This window comes from Geotrypetes seraphini, chromosome 10 (assembly GCF_902459505.1).
Source record: "Geotrypetes seraphini chromosome 10, aGeoSer1.1, whole genome shotgun sequence".
NCBI classification, from domain to species: Eukaryota; Metazoa; Chordata; class Amphibia; order Gymnophiona; family Dermophiidae; genus Geotrypetes; species Geotrypetes seraphini.
The window spans coordinates 48,167,440-48,189,032 of record NC_047093.1 but is presented as its reverse complement, the minus strand read 5'-3'; the positions used below and the strand labels follow the sequence as shown (position 1 = coordinate 48,189,032).

The following is a 21,593-nucleotide window of genomic DNA, read 5'->3' as shown; positions in this document are numbered from 1 at the left end:
CTCATTTATTTTCCTCTGTTATGATTTTTCATTAAATGAAAGAGGTTTTGTCTAGTTTGAATGATGGGGCTGAAGTACAGAAACATACATGATTTCAATCAGTACCTAGGGTAACCAGATGGAAGAATTTCCTTGAACATCTCCTCTTTTTCGAGGACAACCCTTTTAATAATTGCCATTTCATTGGGCCCCTTCTAATTGTCAGGTTACTGGTTACTAATAATCAGGGCAGGATTAATCCTTTGGTAAGTCCTAGGCAAACAAGCCCATTGGGCCCCCCATCATAATATAAATGCATTTTGGGGTCCTCTTGGTTCTCACTGCAGAGAAAACCCAGCAAAGGATGGCACGACAGGGGAGAAATGCTGTTCGCTGACTCCTCTGCTACCTGGAGAATCACATTAAAAAGATGGGAAGATTTCACTGCTTTGGCCTCCCCCCAGCCAACCATCCTTTTTGCCTGCAACTTTCTTACCAGGACCTTGGCAGCAATTAAGAAGGCCCTTCCTAAACAGTCCAGATGATTTACTCTTTAACTTGTCCATGTGGCATATTACAGCTTCCAAGTTCACCAAGATTTGTTTTACTTCTTCCATATCACCATCTTTAAAAACCATTTCTGGCATAACTCCCTTATATCTTCCTCAATAAAGATCAAAGCAAAGGTTTCATTTACTCTCTCCATCATAGCCTTATCCTCCTTGAGTGCCCCTTTTATTAGGATTACCAGATTTTACTCCTGTAAAATCTGCACCCTTGGCCCTGCCCCCAGGCCCACCCAGTTCCACCTGGCCCTGCCCCATTCTAGCCAAGTCACACCCTGTTCCGCTCCAGCCCCATTTCCTCAACCTGTTCTCATGCTCGGAACCACGTTGGGAGAGCATCTAGTAACCCTACCTTTTATCTCCTTAATATGATTAAAAGTAGGGCCTTGTTTTGGTTGGGATTTGAGAAATAATGTGTGTAGATTGTCAAGTCTTCATATACTATAAACCTATCCATAGATAAGGCAGGTACACAGACATGCAGCTACTTTGTATCCATAGCAAGTTTCAAAGGGCAGAAGTGCATTGCTTTCTCAGAAGCGCAAAGTCCACAGTTAAAACATTCCCCAAAGGAGATAGTCTGAAAATTGTTTTACAGCATCTGTGACTTACATCATGAGGACAATTACTAAAACAATATAATGTGTAATGTCAGTGAATATTACCCACCTCTTCCCCTGGCTGTCCTCTGTGTCCAGGCAAACCTTGTGCTCCTGGCTTTCCCTGAGAAGGAAGGAGTGAGATAGAGTCAGTAATGAGCTGGTACCAATAATTAATTAGTCTACAGAACAGAGCAGAACATCTTATTATATAGGGAAAGCATCCAATCACAATTTAGTTCAGGAGAATTGGATCTTAAGGTCCCTATAAGAGTTCTTGGAAGCAGTCTTGTTATGTTCCTTACTTTCAGTGCACAGAAAGGCAGGCAAGTGAGATGTCTAGATCAACCAACGGGTCCTTTATTGATATGTCAAGGTATGGAAATCCCAACTAGGATCCCAGTTTCGGCAGTGAGAACTGCCTTCTTCAGGGAGTATATAATTAACGATTGCGTTGCTGAATGAAGACTGTCAGGGAGCAAATGCGCTGTAGCATATAATACCAATATGTTTTGGCGTCTTCACATCAAATGGTTGATCTAGACATCTCATTTGCCTGTAAGGGCTCTCTTTTGTTGTTTTGTCCCTTACTTTCAGTGCCCACATCTCTAGGGTTGTTAGGAAATTCCACTCCACACTTAATGCAGATTCATACAGTTCCTCTTTTTCTGGACCAGAAATCCCTAGGGCTGCTTCTCCATTAGTCTTGTCTCATCTGGACTACTGCAATTCCCTATATCTAGGACTACCACTCTGTAATATTAGGAGCTGATATAAAGTTAAACTATTAGTTGGTGTTAAAAGATTTGATAATTAACACCTTACTTCACTATGAACACTGGTTACTAGTAGTTTTTTACATCCCATTCAAGAGCCTCATTACTGCTCACCAAGCCTTCTACTTTGGCTCCCCACGATTTCTCTTTGACTCGCTCATTCCCTATACTTCAGCACACTCACAATGCACCTTCCCATCTGAAAGCTCAGCCTAGATCATTCTACCTTACAGAATGTCCTCTCTTTGTATTACCACTCAGTATCCACTTTTGAGCATTTTAAAGCAGCACCTATGTCACTCTGGCACACCCCCTGACTAAGGGGTGGGTTATCATTCAGATGTATTATTGTACTATTAACCCAAATTATTACTAACTACAATGCCAGCAATTGTATTGACATTGGAATAGAGGGCATAGGAGATACGGGAACCGCACAGTTCATTCCATCATGATGGAAGGAGTCACTTTTTATTCAAGTAAAACGGGAAAACTGCATGAACTGAGAGGTGAAACTTCATGAGAGTCAAAAGGAGTAATATATTTAATTGAATGTCCATGTTGACTATACTATGGGGGCAGACTTTAAGAGCCCTGAAGACTTGCATAATAGAATATTGTTTTTGTTTGTGGACTAAGCTCGTTTGGTGGCACATTGTTGTCAGTATTCCCATTCATTTGAATTCCTCCAATGCACTGTGAATCCCTCTAAATGCTGGAGCAATCTGAAGAAACTTTTGAGACAACAGGAGCAGAAATGGATGTTTCTGTGGAACCTAATGGTTTAAATATTAGGATTGATTGGTCACCTTTTTTAAAAAAAAACAACACTTGGACTCTTTTTTATTTTGACGATGTCGGCTATGTGCGTTGTGTCCCATTGGTGGAGCAGTATTGTTGCTGATGAAGGAAGAGACTTATGGGAAATCTTTAAATGCTGGTACCACTTTTTCCCTTGCTGGAACAGTGAATGGGAGATTTCCCATGATGCAGAGGAAGCGAAAAAGGGATTCCCTGTCGGGGTTATGTTTGAAGTATTTTTGGATATCCACGGTATTTGGATATACAAAATTGCAAGATGAACGTTGACCAGCAATGAAGATACATCAGAAGTTTTGAAGATTAATACTTGGAACACATTGCCAGAGGTTGTGGTAAGAGCGGATAGCTTAGCTAGTTTTAAGAAAGGTTTGGACAATTTCCTGGAGGAAAAGTCCATAGTCCATGGGGGAAGCCACTGCTTGCCCTGGATCGGTAGCAAGGAATGTTGCTACTCCATGGGTTTTGGCCAGGTGCTAGGGATCTGGATTGGCCACCAAGAGAACAGGCTACTGGGCTTGATGGACCATTGGTCTGACCCAGTAAGGCTATTCATATATTCTTATGATTTTGATTAGGAGGTTTTTTTTAAAAGACTAATGATGGTCTTTTTGGTCCCTGCTTTGTAGTTTACTGGTGGTTGTATCCACATTCTGAGGTCTTTTTTCTCCACTTTTTTGAACAGTTTGTCATTCCAGACTCGGAGTAGCTGTGGTTTTATTTGGATTTGTGGTGTTTTTTTTTACATTGTAATGTAACATACTTTGTATTGTAATCTGAATTTGTTTTTATTGCCCTAATTGTCTATTGCTTATGTTTGACTTATTCTTGTGTATACTGCCTTCAAAAAGGCAGTAAATAAATCCTGATAAATCTTGAGTAATGAAATGGTACAATCAGTCAATGTAATAACAGCAGTGGTTGGTTCAGCGATAGTGACACGCAATCAACAGATTTCCTCAGCATGTTATATGATGATAGTAGCGGTTGATGCTATATGAGTTGTATTGTAATTAAATTATTCCTTCCAGGTGTCAGTGTAGTGTAATGGATTGGTGTGTGATATTTTCACATCGTTATCCTGTGTGTGTGGTTCAAATCCGGGTCAAGTTATACACCTAGCCAGGATTTTTGGAAGACCAATGTTTTTAGGGATTTACAGAACAGAGTATATATGGGAACTGTTGGTGGTTTGTTTCATATTTTTGCAACTTGGTATCCAAAGGAACTGTTATGTTGGAACTTATACTGTACTTTATTCCTTTCAGAAATGGGAAGGATAAAGTCAGGCGGTTTGTGTTGCGTTTTGTTGGTCTTCCAAGCAGTTCTCTGTATCTGCGGTTTGTGTTGCGTTTTGTTGGTCTTCCAAGCAATTCTCTGTATCTGCGGTTTGTGTTGCGTTCTGTTGGTCTTCCAAGCAGTTCTCTGTATCTGCGGTTTGTGTTACGTTCTGTTGGTCTTCCAAGCAATTCTCTGTATTGTGGTTTGTGTTGCATTCTGTTGGTCTTCCAAGCAATTCTTTGTATTTCGGTTTGTGTTGCATTCTGAAGGTCTTCCAAGCAATTCTCTGTATCTGAGTCTTGAATGCTAGGCAGCAGGTCTTGAATTTGATTTGTTTGTCAACAGGGAGCCAATGTAGTTTGATCAGTAGTGGTGTGACATGATCAAACCTCAATTTGTAGAAATTAGCTTTTATTTTTCGTATGTCTAAATTGACAGCTCTAATGCACCATCGCCTCTCTCAGTTTTTGAAAGTTTGGGATCCCTACATTAAGTGGTCGCTAGTTCCCTAGTGGTCTCACCCAGCTAATCTTGAGTTTCATATTTTGTTATCTGCACACATATGGGGTGGGGGAATGGGAGGGGTGGGAGGATGTGGGTGGGTTCTATTTTGGCTTGGAATGTTTTGTCTCGTACTGAAGAATCCCAGTATGACTTTTGGCTGGGTGGGAGGGCATGATTGTATGGGATTTTGGTTGTATTGTTTATTGTGTATATTTTTGCATTTTTTCAATAAAATCTTGGAAAACAATCCCCCAAACCTCTCTCCCCCTCTCAATTTGTAGAACATAAATCTTGCTACTGTGTTCTGTATTAGTTGCAGTCTTTTCTTTTGCTTCTTTGATAATCCTGTGAGAAGTGCATTACTGAAGTCTAGTATTGACAGTATTATTGATTGGACAAGTGTCCTGTAGTGTTGGCGGAGGAAATAGAGTCTAATCTTTTGAATAGTGGCATATGACTTCCAGACTATATTGTTGATGTGGTTTTCAAAAATCAATTTGGAGTCAAATAAATTAGAAAATCTTGTGGCATTATCCTATGATACAATATTATTTGGCATGGAGATGAGAGCTAAGAGTCAAATATCCTCTACAAATAATAAATTATTGCTCATTTTGACAGGAGTTGCCATACAACAAATAACACTTAATTGGAAAAGTTGGAATAGATTGAACTTTAGTTTTTGGTGGAATTCAATATGCCATATTTATAAAATGGAAAGAACATTATCCATTCAAAAAGGGAACTTTAATAAATTTCAGGATGTGTGGAGGCCATTATCAGATTATTGTATAGAATGAGTATATATTTTTCTTCCCTGATTAGTACAAATGGAAATTGGGCAGGGGGTATTTATTATTGGAAAATGTTTTTATGAAATATAAAAGGATGGGAGGAAAGGGGATAAATTTAATTTGATAAGATTAATTGTAGAATTTCAAGTGATATATCTATGTTAAAATGTTAATACCAATGTTGATGTACTTGATGTAAGTTATAAAATGAATAAAGAATTATATATAAAAAAAAATAAAAAAGTCAGTGAATTGTCTAGGGTGACTCCCAGAACTTTGGTAGATTTCTCTATGTTAAGGTCACCTCTGTTTGTCAGTGTGAAGGAAGTAGGGATTTCATGTGTCTTTTGCCCGAACCATAGTGAACTATGAGAAAAATATGAAGTGTCCTTGAGTTTCCATTGAACATTACCATGTTTAATATATTATATTTAATGTTTGTTACAATATTATTATGGATGTTTTTTTGTGTGACTTACCTAGGATGCCAGAATAATTTGTTGTTTGCATTGATTTTTAATTTTATTCATGCAAAGCTTTGAGCTAATTCAGAGCTTTCCACACTGTGGAGTGGAGTAACAGAACCCATGTTTGGGTTCATGACCTGGGTGGGCTGTCCACAGATGCATTATTATTCTGCATCTTCGGGGGAATCGCATAGTTTTATTTAGTCACAATCATGATGTCACGGCCTCATTAAGATTAATAAGCACTTGATCCAATTACTTACCTTCAGTCCTTCCTGGCCATTCTGTCCTGGCTGACCTATGTCCCCTGGAAAGCCCTAAGGGAAGTGAACAATTGGTGTCACAGAGATTGTTTAATACATCCAGCCTTACCACTTTATGAAACATATCATATTTAAGAATTATATATGCCACCAATAAATCAAATCTCTTAAAAGTATACAAATCAATACAGGAGTCATCTGCATGAGTAAATAGCAATTTTATACACATAAAAGGCCCAATATATCTAACTAACAGTTTTAGAAATATTCAAAAACAAAGGAGCATGATCTGGACATGGTTTCTAGCCCGAAAGTATGTAGTTAGTTCCAATTTTGCAGCTGCAATGGATGCATACTTAAAAAAAAAAAAATCTAGATATCGGCCTCTAGTTTCAAAGCACATGTGTCAACTAACTGCTGCTTTGGATCAGAGTTTGCAGGAGTTATAAAAGAGGCCATTATGCTTACTTCTCTAGTATTTAAACCATTTGTAAAGTCCAAAAATAGATTTTTCTACTTTGGTACCTTAATTGGCTCCCAGAGACATCCAGTTTTGTATAATTTGGCACTTTATGGGGATTATTTTCTAGCTTTTCTTCATGGGTAAACCCTGTGTTACCCTCAGTAAAGGACTTTTATTAAATTACCCCACATATAAAGTAGGTGCAGAGGATGTTTGTGCTTAATTTTAAGAGAATATGAGTGTAGATATGTTTGAGGAGGATTTTTGCTGGAGTCATGAAATAGACATTTTATTAAATAGAGGTCAGATTTTATAAAACGACGCCTACCTCAGTTGGCACCTAGAAAAGCAGCGCCTACCGCATGTCAATCAAAGTTAGGCGCCGTGTATAGATTTGCGCTTAGCATTGATCATACAAAAAAGTGTGACTAGTGCGCAGACGTAGAATGATGGAATTAATATTAAACAATAATGTCAAGATGTGTATTAGGACCCCCGACGAGGGCAAAGGTTGCCAAAACACGCCATATGTTTCTATTCTTATGCTTTATAATGCTGTTTACATTTGTGGAGATTGGATTTAATAAGCTTTTATTGATTCCTATGACATCCACAGATTGTCGTTTCCATTTCTTTTCAGCTACATATTTGCCATTCAGTTGATATTACTTTGGATATATCAATGTGACGCTAATATTGTTCCATCTTTTTGTTTTGGGTTAATCTTAAATTAGGCACCATTTATAGAATCACACCTAGTAGCATCTGAATTAGGCTCAGGTGCTGGTAGGTACTCTAATCTTAGGAGCTCCCTATTTATGCCAAGATTGTCTTGGCCCTAGGCGCCTACATACCCATGATCCACTCCTGACCTCTTTCAGGTAGGCAACTTGGACTAGGGGTTAGATTCACAAAGCAAAACGATTGTGTACCGATTGGTTTGCGACCCCTTTACGAGCAAATTTCCCTCCAGCCCGATTCACTTACCTCTCTGCTGACCATCCTCCGATCCGCACATGCAAATGAGGGCAACGGCATGCAAAACAGGTAGGGACGCGATTTACAAACCAAAACCCTGTAACACCGACTGGGCTGGCCGATCACAAACAAGCGACTGCTGAGGACCAGTCGCTCAAGCCCTTTCCGACTGCCCTGCTCTCTGCCCTGTCAACCTCAAACTCTTCCTGCTGCCCTGAACTCTTCTTGCAGCTCTGAACTCTCCTGCTGCCCTGGATCGCCTGCCTGCCCAGAACGCCTGCCCTGACTTTCCCACCATTCCCCGCAGTGCAGGCCTGTGATTTTAACCCGCGGGCCCTAAGCGGGTTAAAACCATGGGCTCCAAAAGTTGTTTTTTTAAAAAAATCTCTGCTGGGCCCGGAGGTCCAGCGCATGTGCAGACCATCTACAGATGGTCTGTGCATGCACTGGGATCACTATAAAGCAGTGGTCTCAAACTCAAACCCTTTGCAGAGCCACATTTTGGATTTGTCGGTACTTGGAGGGCCTCAGAAAAAATAGTTAATGTCTTATTAAAGAAATGACCGTTTTGCATGAGGTAAAAACTCTTTATAGTTTATAAATCTTTCCTTTTGGCTAAGTCTTAATAATAATATTGTCATTTATAGCTAAAGAGACATATGATCAAGAAACTGTTTTATTTTACTTTTGTGATTAGGATAAACATACCAAGGGCCTCAAAATAGTACCTGGCGAGCCACATTTGGTCCCCGGGCTGCGAGTTTGAGACCACTGCTATAGAGTGATCCGGGCAGGCAGATGGAGGCGTTCCTTCAATCGCCCCCATCTGCATATTATAGTTTGGGGAATTCATTGGACCTGCCCGGATCGGGCCCAATCGGGCAGGTTCATGAATCTAGCCATAGGGGCCTACTTGAAAGTGTTAGGCACCCAATTCATTTTAATTTAAGACAATTATGAGCTGTTAATTGCTTGTTATTGGTGCCAATTAAGCTTTTTAAATAATTAAGTTAGGCGCCTTGATCTAGGCACCTAACTTTAGGCATCTTTTATAGAATAAGAGCCTTATACCCTATCCTATGCCATGGTGTCAGGTCAACAGTGCGCCGGGACAAAGGCACGAGCAGACAACTGAGCGCAGCGTGGAGGCGTGCGCCGAAGAAAAAGACTGTTTTTAGGGGCTACGACGGGGTGGTGTGGGGGGGGAACCCCCCCCCACTTTACTTAATTCAGATCGCGCCGCGTTGTGGGGGCGTTGTGGGGGGGTTGTAACCCCCCCATTTTACTGAAAACTTAACTTTTTCCCTGTTTTTAGGGAAAAAGTTAGGTTTTCACTAAAATGTGGGGGGTTACAAGTGTTCCCTCTAAGCTGAGCAGGTGTCCTCCAGCTGCATTGCTACCACTAGGGGGTGGAATATTTTCAGTCGCTAAGGATAGGTATGTTCCCTGGAGTCCTGCAGAACTTGCCTGTCCCTCACAATTGAAAAATGTGACAGTAAAACAGCACCCTCTATTGGTGAGACTGTGGGTGGAGGACTCCTGCTCAGCTTAGAGGGAACAGTGAAACCCCTCACAACGCCGCCACGATATGTATTAAGTAAAGTGGGGGGGGGGGCTCCCCAACAAAACCCCCTGTCGCAGCCCCTAAAAAGTCTTTTTCTTTGGCGCGCGCCTCCGTCTTGCGCTCAGTTGTCGGCGCGCGCCTTTGTCTTCCGCGTTACTGTCTATGAACCCTATGCCATATTTCATGAAATAGCTCCAAACTAGGTCCCTATTTGGAATTCCTACTCTGGTGGCATGTTTTAAAATTAAAGGAAAATGCTGGATTATTAGATGAGCAGGATACAAAATCATCACATACACTCGTAGGTACCAGCTCTTACACATTAAAAACCCCAAGTGATGCTACTCTGTCATTGGAAAATGTTTGCACTGCAAACAACACATGTATTTCCCCCATGTCCTTATGGATATTTAACAAAAGACTCCAAGTTCAGTGACCTTTTGGTAAAATACTTGGGGAAAATGTGCAAGTTCATACTTGGATGACCCTTTTCCTCCCTAAACAACACGCAAAATCAGAAGAGGAGGTTAAATTCCACCAGTCCAGGAAAGAAACACGGCCATAATTTAGCTATTAATAGTAAAATAAAAAGCAGGCCACAAATTGCTGCAATGCTTTTTTTTTTTTTTTTTCCTGCTTTCATGATACTGAGGCCAGTTAATGACTTGGCTGGAAGTCTGCTCTCCTGAGTTCTGAAACTGAAGCTTGGCAGGAAAAGATTTTTTTTCTGCTCTTTCCCGTCCTTTTGTTTATGATCTGGGACTGTCCTGCTGGGTACGAACAGCTGGCTCCTCTTCCTCAGTATCCTGTGCCTGGCGTGCTATGCCAAATTCTGCAAGAGGAGTCTCTGATTATTGAGCTGTGTCCACTCCAGCTTTGTGTGCAATCAGATGGATCAATTAACTAAAAATATTCAATAAAACATACTTAATAATAATAATAACAAGAGTTTATTTACCGCAAGGGCGTAAAGTTCTATGCGGTTTACAATAGTTAAAAACACAACAAATTGAATAAAACTAAAAAGGTAAAAGCCAATAACTAAAAAAACCCTTAAAAGATCTGATTATTGCAAGATAAAATTCTACAAATCAGCTAAGTAACTACCGTTGCAGTAATACTTTATTAATTAAAATTTCTAATGGATTTAAGCACTTGCACTTTATAAATTATTATGAAATATTACAAAAAAAACACACTATAATGTTCCTGTGAGGATGGTTACCACATGATTATACAGTGTGGCATTCTGAGGAACTTGCGTGTAGATCATTACTATCTTCACTATTCAGGTGGCTAATTTAGGTCTGATGTCATATCTGATTTGGTAATTTGTGCACTATTAAGATTTTGAGGCCTCAATTTTAAGTCATAGGATATTGAGGAGGGCCAAGACCAATCGCATCCCACAGAGCTGCACTGTTTCATGGATTGGGCCTTCCAATTTTTTGTTTTGCTTTACAGGTCTATTTACAACTTATATGGAAAAGTGCTTGGTTAGTTTCATTCACTGCAGAAACATCCTGAATTCATCTGCTCTCTACCCCTTCCAGCCAAGCCCTGCTCTTGCCACCCCCAACTCTCCTGCTCTCTGCCGCCCTTCCCTGCAGTGCAGTCCTGCTTTACGACCAGGGGCTCGCACTGCGGGGGAGGGCAGCAGAGAGCAGGAGAGTCGGGGCGGCATCTGCATCTGCTATCGTAGTGGTCGCCTATCTTGCTTCCACTGCCACTGCTTTGAACTGGCCAAGCACACAGTATATGCTTCCGTTTAAAGGACATCTGCCCAAGCTGAAGACCACTGTTCTTGCTGGGGTTTTTTTTTGCAAGTTCCATGGAAGGGGCAGAGAGCAGGGATTTCAGGCCCAGGACAGTGGGAAAGGATGTTTTGCGACTGGTCCCCAGCAGTCGCTTCTTGTGTTGATCAGCCAGCCCAGTCGGTTTCAAAAATTTCTTTGGTGAATCGCGTCCCTGCCTACTTTGCATGCCGTTCTCCCCTCATTTGCATGCAAGGATCGGGATCGGATCGGCACAGAGGCAAGTGAATCGGGCCGGAGTAAAATCGGGTCGCAAACCGATTGGTACACGATCGGTTTGCTTAGTGAATCTAGCCCTTAATGTCAATTCTATAAAAGCTATGTGCAGAACAGGACGGGGCTACAAGTTCTCTTTTTTAATGAAGAGTTCTGGTAACCCTACAAAGCAGGGGTGTCAAAGTCCCTCCTTGAGGGCCGCAATCCAGTCGGGTTTTCAGGATTTCCCCAATGAATCTGCATTGAAAGCAGTGCATGCAAATAGATCTCATGCAGATTCATTGGGGAAATCCTGAAAACCCGACTGGATTCTGGCCCTCGAGGACCGACTTTGACACCTGTGCGCCTACAGCTACTGTTAGCAACCCTCATAAAGCAAATGAAACCTTGCTGGGAAGCTGCAAGCGAAAAGAATTGTTTAGGGAATGGTCTTGCTTGCTGAGGCTTTGTAACTGTTGTAATTAAAATCAACTTTATAGGAAATAAAGAATCAGGAGTTTGAGTCCACTTTGTTTACGCTATAAATCAGTGTTTCTCAAACTTTTTAAGCTCCAGCACATTAAACGGAGCAATTGTTTTTCGCGGCACATTATAACTGAAATTATAAACTTGAAAAACCAACAAAAAATTAAATTTGGAAGTTATTTATTTAAAGTTCTTTAAGCTAAGTATGGGTAATTGTAACAATGTGAAACTAAAATAGATAACTAGAATTGCTAATCAATGTGATGGATGTGCTTGTTTTTGAGCGCAAATTAACTCAAAATGCAGCTCGACAGTGGACAAGCAAACACGCATTTCATCAGCCACCATCTGCAGTCGTTCTCTTGTTTTATGATTTAATTTCTCTCAGACCTTGAAAATCCAAGTTTGCAAAGATAAGAAGATCCAAATGGTAACAAAATGGTGATTGCTTTGTTGCTCAATTTAGGATAACTTCTGCATAAAATATAAAACTAAAATTACTTGCCGTTAGTTTTCAAGGACCGCTCACGTCAAAGAATGATGCTTATCTGGGCAGTTGTATCCTGACGCACACAGACGCTCATAAAATTGACAGATTCTTGTGTACGTGATGCACGTCATCTAATCTAGTGTACAGTATATTGATGAAGGGAATTTTTTAAAAATAAAGAAAAATTCTGGAATCTCTTTTGGCACACTCGGAATCTCATTGGGGCACACACCACTGTGCCACGGCACACAGTTTGAGAGACACTGCTATAAATGTAAAGGAAAGGAAAATGTGTTGAAGTTCCTAAGGAATTATAAAGCACAAGGGGACACTCAGAGAAATTGAAAGGGGAAAGGTTTGGAACAAACACCAGGAAATTCTTTTTCACTCAGAGGGTGGTGGATACATGGAACGCGCTACCGGAGGATGTGATAAGCAGAAGAACGCTACAGGGCTTCAAAGAAGGTCTGGACAGGTACCTGGAGGACAAAGGGATAGAGGGGTACAGATAAGAGTAGAAGTAAGGTTATAGGGATAGGATTAGAGGTAATTTATAAAAATTAGTCAGAGACCACTGTTCAGGCAGTGGGCCTGATGGGCCGCCGCGGGAGCGGACCGCTGGGCGAGATGGACCTCTGGTCTGCCCCAGCGGAGGCAACTTCTTATGTTCTTATGGATGTAAAAACTGAACATAAAAACGAAACTAAAGATACAGAAAACTTAAACTTGCTCAAAAGGATTTGATACGGCCAAATAACCCAAGGATTTATAGTCTTCCCTTAGTGGAACCAGCGGAAAGAAACTACCCGAAGAAGCAGAAATATCTTCTCTCAAGAGCCTGCACAAACTTGAGATTTCTACTTGTGTCTCAGATGATCTGTGCTTGCTGAGGGAGCACCTGATCGGAGCCCAGGGATCGGCACATCCTCAGATGTTTGGGCCCTCTGCACCATGAAAGCACCTTTTAAAGAGGCTCACTCAGTGACCCGCTGAGACCGCCATTCTCTTTCCCCGTGGCATTAGTGGATTCCAAATAAATCAGTAAAGTGCCTCAGGGCTGTCAACTCCTCCCTGTTTCTGCTTCTTCTGTTTGCAATCAACCCTATATTTACCCATCAGGACCCCATACAGAATGGGCAACATAAAAAGTGAGGTGAATAAAATAAGTAAGGTGGTGAAAGGGGGGGGGGTGTATCAGAAAGCTGGAGCTGGCTTAACATCTTCCTCCAGAATAGATAGAGTGTGAGCCCACTGGGACAGATAGGGAAAATGTTTGGGTACCTGATTGTAAACAGCTTAGATAATCTTTGATAGGCAGTATAGTAATACTGAAAATAAATAAATAAATAAAGTGATGCATTTGGATCCCAGGCATGGAGGATAGATGGAAAGAGATGGCAGAAGCTGACACTTGGTATTTATTTATTAGGATTTTTGAAGAAATTCATCAAGGCAGTGTATGCAACAAGATCACTCTGGACATAGACAATAGACAATGTCAAATAACAATTATTTGCTCTATAAAGGGCCATGGAGGGCTGTGATAGCTGATACATTCACCAAGGAAGAGAAACCAAAGAAGATAAAATACATTTTAAACTTTCATTTGTCCATGAAATGGTTGTGTTTACTAGGGATATGCAAGACAAGAAATGGTTTGTTTTTAGATTTTTCAGATATTTTCCTGATTTTGAGGCATTTCAGATACTGTATTTGTTTTAATAAAAATATTTTAACACACAAATTGTACATGCATGCGATAGGGTACATATCACATCACTTAAACAAAAAAGTGCAAGGGAGGGAATCACAAACAAAGACTTATGTAGAGCAATGCTGGAAACAAGGCGGATCTGGTTTCCAGGGTAACAGAGGCCTATTAAAACTCTAGAGAAGGCAGAGGGATCTCTCTACCAAGGGGGCCCAAGAGAGGGCAGGTCTAGGTCTGATGTAGAAGAAAATGAAACAAATTGTTTCTTTGCTAAACTGGAGTTTTAATAATACATGCTAGCATGTGGCAGTGGCTTCTGGTAGAAGATAAGCACCAAAGGCCACATGGGTGATGGCAAGAAGGCTACTTGATAGCCTGAACCTTATTTTAGGACTGTATCTTAAAAGATGTTTCAAAGACTGCAATGATGTTTTTGAACTCTTGTGGGAAGTATTATAATGGTGTTTAGGAACCTTTTGACATTTCAACTTAAACCTCTGTTTAAAGGTTAGGTATGTTTGGGAATTCTTGAATCCTTGTTTAAATACATGAGGATTGCAAGGAAGGTCCAAACTCTCTTTAAACTATAGAAATGATTAATAAGGGGATCACAAACTGATCTGAGAAGGATATCATGCCACTGTACTGAGCCATGGTACGCCCCCACCTGGAATAATGCGTCCAAAACTGGTACATGAAAAAGGACATAGTACTACTCAAAAGGGCGGAGAAAAGAGCGATAAAAATGGTTAAGGGACTAGAGGAGTTGCCGTACAATGAGAGGCTAGAGAAACTGGGCCTCTTCTCCCTTGATAAGAGGAGACTGAGAGGGGCCCATGATCAAAACATTCAAGATATTGAAAGGAATTAACTTAGTAGAGAAAGAGAAATTGTTCACCCTCTCCAAGGTGAAGAGAATGAGAGGGCACTCGTTAAAGTTAAAAGAGGATAGATTCTGTACAAAAGTAAGAAAGTTCTTCACCCAGAGAGTGGTAGAAATCTGGAACGTTCTTCCAGAGGCTGTTATAGGGGAAAGCACCCTTCAGGGATTCAAGAAAAGGTTAGATAAGTTCCTGCTGGACCAGAATATTTGCAGGTAAGGCTAGACTCAAATAGGGCACTGGTCTTTGACCTAAGGGCCGCCGCGTGAGCGGACTGCTGGGCCCGATGGACCACTGGCCTGACCTGGCATGCAGCAATTCTTATGTTCTTAAACCCCCTGTCTAAAGAGTACAAGCTTTGAAGCTGTCCTTTAAAAGATCTGGTGACGGAATACATAGTAGAGTTAAGGAACCAACTCAACTGTGGTGTCTTAAGGGTGGATTGGTAATTCCTGTAGACCAGGGAAAATGATTTTTCCCAGCTAAAGGCTAAAGAGCGGGGAAAGGGGAGACTTCTGGATATCCAAAGAGGCCTACTGTGGTGAGGAGACAGAGTGTAGCCACTGTTCTGTTAGCTGGACTGTAACCAAAAGAGCCACTTTAATACAGAGGAAAGGAAGCTACATCTCCCAAGAGTCCATGGGGCAGGCCTAGGGATGGTAAGATGGTACTTGGAGCTGGAAGTTTTATAACAAGGGTTCATAGCTAGGAAGAAGCCTTTTTCCCTAAGCAAATACTCTCTTAGTTACAAAGGGCTAGAGGCCCTAGTGAAGCCACTGGGCTTGAGCCAGCCAAATGCTATACTTGCAGAAGAAAGCTTGGAGATGGAACAAGAAACTGTGGATTTTCTGGTATCAGAGGGGCAGGAGATGAAGTATGAGGAAGGTAAATTAAAATATGACTTCAGGTAAATAAACTATCTTTCTGTTTATATACAGTGGGTGGACAAGAGCGTTTGGTTGTTCTGTTGCACTGTTGTGGGTGGAGTGTTACGTTAAATCTTTTCTCACTTCCCTGCACTGAAGTTCTGTCCAATACACATGGACACTGGTTACAAGAGTGAGAGAGAAAGAGAGAAACCTTACTATGTGACTTCTTCTTCTGCCTGTTGGAGAGACTGAACCCAACACAAACCTGTTTAGAGACTGATTTTTACAAGTTGTTTGTCTAAAAAAGTAGAGTTCAACATTCTTACCTGTGCTAGGCATAAGGTTCTCAGGCAAACAGTTCTGAGTTTGGTACTGTTGATTTAAAGAACCACTCTAATCTCACCTATGCTGTCTTCATGAGCAGTTGAACTCAGTACAAATCCAGATGAGACATGATCTGATGAAAAGATAAAAAATATATCCTTCTGTGCATCCTTCATCGTGGATGGCTTGGATTGACCATTACACCGGTGGACTATCTAATCCAAAGGTAGAAGAGGCGATGTGGCCTTATGAGATATATCTGAGGCTATTGAAGGCACTTGGAGAAGTTCTGGCATTCTACTGTGACTTTTTTCAATGCTTCTTTAGAGGCTGAAGTGATCCTGGAAGACTGGAGAAGGGCGGATATGGTCCTTCTCCATAAAAATGGTTGGGAACTGCAGGCTGGTTAGCCTGAGCTCTGTGGTGATCAACTTAGTTGAATTGTATCTAAAACAGAGAACAGTGAGGTTTCTAGAATCCAGTAGATTGCAGAACCCAAGGCAGCATTGTTTTAGAGTAGGTAATTTAGCATGTTTGCGGTAAGCCTTTCCTCACATGCTAAGCCCACATTAGGGTTTAGCACACTTTAGAAAAAGGGCCCTAAGTTTTGCTAAGCTGTATTGTAGAAAACCATTAGAATCATATCTATGTTATTTGAATGTCTAATGAGTGCTTATTAGATATTTCATTGGTATTATGCTGAAATCACATTATATCTGTTATTTCAATGCAGTGTTGTTAAATGTGCATATTTTTTATTCTGTTCCGTGGTAATCCTATTATTAGGTTTCAATTTGCTGTTTTCAAGTTCACCTCATTCATTATAATTATGTTTGTATTTGGTCATTTTACTATTGTTAAACTATACCTGCTGTATACCACCTTGGGTGAATCTCTTCATAAAGGCGGTTAAGAAATCCCAATCCATAAATAAAATTATAATATACTTTGCAACTATTTACTTCTTGGATGAGAGAGATCCTTTCAGTATTTAACTGTATATTAAATTAATTCTAGTCCAATAAGTTTATAGTTTAAAAATCTACAGGTATGGTGAGGCAAAGGGAAACAACCAGCTTAAGCTTAAAATGGAGAAAATCCCTTATGATCAGTAGGGTGATATACTTGGAAATGTTATGTTAATCAGGTTTTCTATTCTGCTTTTACCTATTCAGTTCAATAGGTTGGGTCAGTTACCCAGGAATTTACAATGGACAGTTTGACACAGGCATTCAATAGAGTTGCTAGTACAGATAGATCAGAACAATTAGGTCACAGTTACAAATACATAGTTATAAGTTTAAGTAGGTCATTTTTAGCTCATCGTTATGTCCTAGGAGTTGCATTGGACAGTTTAGAAATGGGCTTTTGCAATTACCATTTTAGTTACTGCCCGGCTGGTTCCCTGTCTTGGTACAGAAATGCTTTTAAAAGTTTTCTGGACCTGAGATAGTGGTCACAAGATCGTAGTGTAACTGGTACACTAGTTGGTTCCAGCATTTTGCTAACTGATATTGAATGGATAAGGTAATTTGTCTGGTAGACTTTATATTGTTGCATGCTGGGAATCTTAAGTGGAAAAGATTTCTGATGGAATATCTGTTAGAGGCAACCTGGAGTAGATATGGCCAACTCTGTTAGGTAATCAGGGGCATTGCCCATCAGGATCTTAAAGGCAGTGATGCCTAATTTAAACTTGATCCTTGTAGTTATGGGCAGCCAATGTAGTTTCATATAGTAGGGTTGTAGGTGTTCCGATTTCCATAGTTTGTATACGAGTCTTACTGCTACATTTTGAACTAGTTGTACACGCAATAGCATTGTTTTAGAATACAGAACTAGTGTTACATTACAGTAGTCTAGTTGAGATAGGATTACAGATCGCACTAAAATTCGGAAAGCCTCTGTTTTGAAGTATTTTCTGATGGATCTTAGCTTTCTCACCACAAGGAAAGATTGTTTTGTTATTGATTATAGGTGGCTTTTCATGGATAGGTGACTATCAATTTCTACTCCTAGGATTTGGGATTGCAGTTCTAATGGAAAACCTGTGTTGCCTATTGTAATCCTTACAGTTTAGCGTGGGTCAGTGGAAGGTCCTAGCCAAAGTAATTTGGTTTTGTTCTTATTTAGTCTGAGGCAGTGGGTTGAGATCCAGTTTTCTATGATGTGAACACATTTTTTGGCAGTGGTGAGGGTGTTGGCTAATGCAGCCATTAAAGATAGCATGACTGTTATGTAGTCTGCATAGGTGAAATGTTTCATGCGTGCGAGATGTAGGTTGGCTGCCAAGGATTGCATTAGAAGGGCGAACACTGATGGTGAAAGTGAGGATCCTTGGGGTAGGGTTTAGGAAGAATTTTAGCTTTGTATTAGATATGATACTATATAATGGATTACTTAGGATTTGATTATATTTGTAATCTGCCACAAACTCTTAATAGAGCTAAGTGGAAAGCAAATGCCAACTTAAAATTTTGTGTAATATAAGAATTATGTTGCCATCACCTAAAGCAGTGTTTCTCAGCCTAGTCCTTTGGATACATTCAGTACAGTTTTGAGGAGTCTTTCAATGAGTATGTATGAGATAAATGTGCTCCAATGGCTCCAATATATACCTATCTATGTTATGCATGTTTATTTTATATATTTTATGTTTTATGTGAAATCTTTTTTTTATTGAAACAAAGGAAATTAGAAACAAAGCCATAGGTAGTACACGACCAAATGAACAATGTGCATCCCTGAACAAGAACTCTCCACATCCTCCCAAAACAAAACAACCACCATCCTATCCTCCCCCAAATCAAGATCACAGACATAGCAAACATAGTCAGTAGAAAAGGTACAGAACAAGTAGGAGAGTTGGTTTCTTAATACCCCCCATGGGCCATAACTGCACGTCCAAGACATGAACACTCGAAGTCAACTAGGCAACAGGAAAAGAAAAAAAAAATCCCCACCCACTCACACATTCATCCCTAACCAATCATACCTACAGTCCAGCCCTGGAGACCTCCTGCCACGGCCCACCCCCACAATCCAAGATCAAAAAGAATTAAGGACTAAGCTTATAGCCCTGGGAGCTAAAGATTGAATATAAGAATTGATCCTTGCAACAAAATTTGCATACACGACTTCCTTCAATAAACATTGGTCCCCTTTAATAGTGTATCTGCAATTATTATCAAATAGTGTTTAATGATATTTTTTCAACTTATAGTGATTCTTCTTGTCTCCTCTGTATCAAATTGTAAGCATGCAAAAAAAAGATATTGTACTTATACATTTTATACTGATATCTGCACTAATGTACTGTGAAGCTCAACGATGTTCTGTTTTAGTTCTTTGTTCTCATGTAACTTTTTGAATACTCAATAAAATTTCATGGGGGGAAAAAAAAAGAATAAAAGAATCCCAAATTTGTAAAAAAAAAAAAAAAAAAAAGGCGCTTCCTTTTGTAAGTAAGATGAGCATGTCTTTGTTCCAAAGTTAGCCTATTTTATGTTTTAAGCAGTTCTCTAGTCCCTTATTTGTCCTGTTTTGATTAGATTGTAAGTTCTGTTGAATGGAGACTATCGTTTTATATGTTTAATGTACAGTGCCTTGTATAGACATGATAAGTAGTAGTAGTTGTTATTATGGATATCCAAATAGGATGGGTATGACCCAGAGATAAGGCTCTGACATTTCTACAGATACTTCATCAAAACTATGCAAGACCCTTTAGAATGAAAGTGCATGTGTGATTTTGAAGTCTAGGAAGAAATAGAAAATAGTGAAGAATCCTGTATTTCTCATAGTAACATAGTAGATGACGGCAGATAAAGACCCAAATGGTCCATCCAGTCTGCCCAACCTGATTCAATTTAAATTTTTAAATTTTTTCTTCTTAGCTATTTCTGGGCAAGAATCCAAAGCTTTACCCGGTACTGTGCTTGGGTTCCAACTGCCGAAATCTCTGTTAAGACTTACTCTAGCCCATCTACACCCTCCCAGCCATTGAAGCCCTCCCCAGCCCATCCTCCACCAAACGGCCATATACAGACACAGACCGTGCAAGTCTGCCCAGTACTGGCCTTAGTTCAATATTTAATCTTATTTTCTGATTCTAGATCCTTTGTGTTCATCCCACGCTTCTTTGAACTCAGTCACAGTTTTACTCTCCACAGAGTTTTTCTGGGGATACAGGGATAAATCAGAATGGTGCACTTACCTCAAGACCTGGAGCACCTGTAAACCCCACTGGGCCTTTGTTACCAGGCCTTCCCTAGGAAGGAGAAAAAGACACAAGGTGATTGTAAAGTTGAATTTATGTACTAAAGGAATCTTTTGTTGCTCATTTCATCCATCCTGCTCTAACACGAGGTAGTGAATTGGACACATGACTTACTGCTGACCCAGGTTTTCCTTGCATTCCTCTTACTCCAGGTAAACCCTGATTGCCCTGTAAAACATAAGACATTTAGAAAACAAGAAAATACCTCATCATGAAAGGATACCTGTATTACCAAGACATTACGGGACATTTTCAGCAGTAGAAGCCCAAATTAAATATGGGTTTAAGTCATGTTGTCCCTATGTAAAAAGCTTTTTATACAGCCATTCAAATTTACTATCTAAAAATCCCAGTAATATATTTCACATTTCAGATGACTGACAAAACCAATAAGAAATACAGTAACAGAACCCAAAAAATTTGAGAGTTAGTCTTTCTTTCATTTGGGAATGAATCAGAAGCAAAATAACAGAGGCAGTTATTAAAGTACTTTTACTGGACCATAATTTACCAAGGGTAAAAAGGTCATAATCAAGAAAGGTATTACAACCAGAACGAAAGAAGTTATCCTACCATTGTATCAGGCGATGGTGCATCCGCATCTGGAGTACTGCGTCCAATATTGGTCGCCGTACCTTAAGAAGGATATGGCATTACTCGAGAAGGTTCAGAGGAGAGCGACGCGTCTGATAAAGGGGATGGAACACCTTTCATATGCTGAAAGATTGGTGAAACTGGGTCTCTTTTCCCTGGAGAAGAGGAGACTTAGAGGGGCTATGATAGAGACTTATAAGATCATGAAGGGCATAGAGAGAGTAGAGAGGGACAGATTCTTCAAACTTTCGAATAATAAAAGAACAAGAGGGCATTCAGAAAAGTTGAAAGGGGACAGATTCAAAACGAATGCTAGGAAGTTCTTCTATACCCAACGCGTGGTGGACACCTGGAATGCGCTTCCAGAGAGCGTAATAGGGCAGAGTACGGTACTGGGGTTCAAGAAAGGATTGGACAATTTCCTGCTGGAAAAGGGGATAGAGGGGTATAGATAGAGGATTACTGCAAAGGTCCTGGACCTGTTGGGCCGCTGTATGAATGGACTGCTGGGCATGATGGACCTCAGGTCTGACCCAGCAGAGGCATTGCTTATGTTCTTCATAAGTTAGTCACTGTCAATATGAGCGTCGGGAGCAGCACAGAACATTCAGAACACCAGCCGTTGCTAAAAACCGCTTTTGTGGTTTTGTAAAGGGGGGCGGGGTAAATTTGAAATGATTTGAAGAAAGTGTTCTGGTGAGGTTCAAGTATCAATTAGGAGAGGAGATATAACTACATATGAGTGTCAGGAGCAGTGCGGAGCATTCAGTGTGCCAACCTGCGTTAAAAAACACTTTTGCAGTTTTGTAAAGGGGGGGGGTTAGTGTTGCCAAACCACATAGTCAACTTTCAAGGGCTCCTCGTTTTGCCAATGGCACTTTATACATAGTAGAGAAT

General features: G+C 40.4%; 1 protein-coding gene across 1 annotated transcript in view; it reads right to left on the bottom strand.

Annotated features, from left to right (window-relative positions):
- The window catches only part of LOC117367941 (collagen alpha-1(XXVII) chain B-like), a 299,681-nt gene that overhangs the window by 142,636 nt on the left and 135,452 nt on the right, over positions 1-21,593 (bottom strand). Inside the window, exons 18-21 of the mRNA XM_033961061.1 lie at positions 20,217-20,270; positions 20,040-20,093; positions 6,049-6,102; positions 1,215-1,268 (exon numbers count right to left, since the gene is read on the bottom strand). Of these exons, the coding sequence (XP_033816952.1) occupies positions 1,215-1,268; positions 6,049-6,102; positions 20,040-20,093; positions 20,217-20,270 (216 nt within the window). The remainder of the gene's footprint in view (positions 1-1,214; positions 1,269-6,048; positions 6,103-20,039; positions 20,094-20,216; positions 20,271-21,593) is intronic.